This window comes from Cebus imitator, unplaced genomic scaffold, assembly GCF_001604975.1.
Source record: "Cebus imitator isolate Cc_AM_T3 unplaced genomic scaffold, Cebus_imitator-1.0 Scaffold76, whole genome shotgun sequence".
Taxonomy (NCBI): domain Eukaryota; kingdom Metazoa; phylum Chordata; class Mammalia; order Primates; family Cebidae; genus Cebus; species Cebus imitator.
In genome coordinates, this window is record NW_016107391.1 from 7,479,903 (window position 1) to 7,482,293 (window position 2,391).

Sequence of the window (2,391 nt, forward strand, 5' to 3'; positions counted from 1 at the left end):
TATGTTGCCCAGGCTGATCTCAAACTCATGGCCTCAAGCAATCTTCCTGCCTCAGCCTCCCAAAGTGCTGGGATTATAGGCATAAACCACCATGTCCAGCCCAGAGTTTTTATTTTATATTTACAGAAAGAGCTCTTAGAGATATTTACTTATTTCCTTATTTATTTAGAGACGGAGTTTCACTCTGTTGCCCAGGCTGGGGTGCAGTGGCGTGATCTTGGCTGCATCTTCTGCCTCTGGGGTTCATGCACTTCTCCTGCCTCGGCCTTCCAAGTAGCTGGGACTACAGACATGTGTCACATCTGACTAATTGTGTGTGTGTGTGTGTGTATTTTTAGTAGAGATAGGGTTTCTCCATATTGGCCAGGCTAGTCTTGAACTCCTAGCTTCAAAGGATCCAACCACCTTGGCCTCCCAAGGTCCTGGGATTACAGGCATGAGCCACCATACCCAGTCTTTTATTTAGATAGATTTTCATCATTTGTCATAGCACTCTGTTTATATGCATTTCTGCAGAATTTTTTTTTCAATATTTTAAAAAAAGCCTAATTGTTTTGAAGATTTCTCAAACTTTAAACACCATCCATGTGGTACTAAAAATACATTCAATATGGTAGCAGAAAGAATACTTACAAAGTTGTGACAATTTATCACAAATCTACAAAACCCACCTAATAGTTATTGCTGCCAATAAAAAAAAAACACAGTTACCAAAAAATGTAACTTAAACAAAAAAATAAAGGCAGCGATCTTCAAATTTCATAGGTCACAATCTTAAACATCTAACAACATAAAAGACTAAAGTGTGGGTGAATCCTTTACTAGGCTCCATGTAAAACATTTTCCCCAAATTCAAGAAAGTGGGTAACTATTCTTGATACAGACAGATTTAAGTTTGAAGCAAATGGACCTACTGAAGCTGGGTATGGTGGCTCACGCCGGTAATCCCAACGGTTTGGGACGCTAAAGCAAAGCCGGAGTACTGCTTCAGCCTAGGATTCAAGATGAGCCTGGGCAACATGGTGAGACTCTGTTTCTATAAAAAGTTTTTTTAAAGTTAGCTGGGTGTGGTGGTGTGGGCCTGTAGTCCCAGCTATTCACGAGGCTGAAGTGGGAGGATCCCTTGAGCACAGGAGGTTAAGGCTACAGTGAGCTAGGACCACACCATTGCACTCTACCCTGGGTGACAGAGCAAGACTCTGTTTTCAAAAACAAAAGAAAGAAAATGGACCCACTGAAACTCTTCCCTCCAGTAGAAAGATTGCAAGAATCAAATTGATGCTATTAAGCTGTACGTATTTGAAAAGGGAAAAGGGACCAAAAAAAAACAAGAAGGCAACTGTATCTGAGATGGAAATAAATAGGTAAAGATATCAGTAAGTTTTCTATTGGCTCACATGATTTGGCTGCTAACAAATCTGCGGTGGTAAACGGGTTTTCAATCCCCAATTCCATGACTCCAAGTCTAATGATCTTTATGGCATACTGCTTCTCTCATAATTAAGTTACAGAGCTCATAAAAAAGACTATTAAATAGCACTAATATTCAGCATTACATAAGACATAGTTAAGTTCAGTGTAGACAAATATATAGAGACAAAGTAATTTAGTGGTTACTCAAGGCCAGTAAGGGAGGGAGGAAGGAGTGGGCAGTAACTGCTAATAAGCATGAGGTTCCTCTTGGGGCGATAGAAATGTTATAAAATTAGATTGTGGTGATAGCTGTACAACTCTGTAAAAACACTAAAAACAAATTAGTATCAATTAAAATGGGTGAAGTGGTATGGTATGTAATTATATCTCAATAAATTTGTTTAAATAAACAAACAAAAAAGATAAGATTACCTGCAGCAGACCTTTTCATTCAAATAGTTACTTAGCAGGCACCCACCCAGGGGATCTAAAACATTCAAACTATAAAGCTAACTATTTAAAGGAAAACAAGACTGTTTGGACTTTGCTTAATGTTATTACTTATAAAATATTTATAACAGATAACAACTCTTACCCATATTGGCCAATAACCCTGAAATTGCTTGAATATCAGCTCCAAGAAACACATCATTTAGAGTAGAAACTACTGGCAAACACAAAGTATGAACACGAATTCTTCTTTCACCTTTGGGGAAAAAGCAAAAACAACAGTGAGAGGCAACTATATATAACAAAAGATTATGTTAAAGCCACTTGGAAAAATCACTTCTTAGCTGAGTGCAGTGGTGCACTCCTGTAGTCCCAACTACTCCAGAGGCAGAGTCAGGAGCTCAGGAGTTCAAGTGCAGCCTGGGCAACACAGTGAGACTCCATCTCTTAAAAAAAAAATTATAGAATATGTCTGCAGGAGTGGCAGAAGATGAGACAGAGTGTGTGGGGGCCATGCTAAGGATTTTG

At 38.9% G+C, this 2,391-nt stretch overlaps 1 protein-coding gene across 1 annotated transcript in view; it reads right to left on the reverse strand.

The window, feature by feature from the left end:
• SEC24A (SEC24 homolog A, COPII coat complex component) overlaps positions 1-2,391 on the reverse strand; it is an 84,165-nt gene that overhangs the window by 16,055 nt on the left and 65,719 nt on the right. The window contains exon 16 of the mRNA XM_037739954.1: positions 2,009-2,176. Coding sequence (XP_037595882.1) covers positions 2,009-2,176 — 168 coding nt within the window. The remainder of the gene's footprint in view (positions 1-2,008; positions 2,177-2,391) is intronic.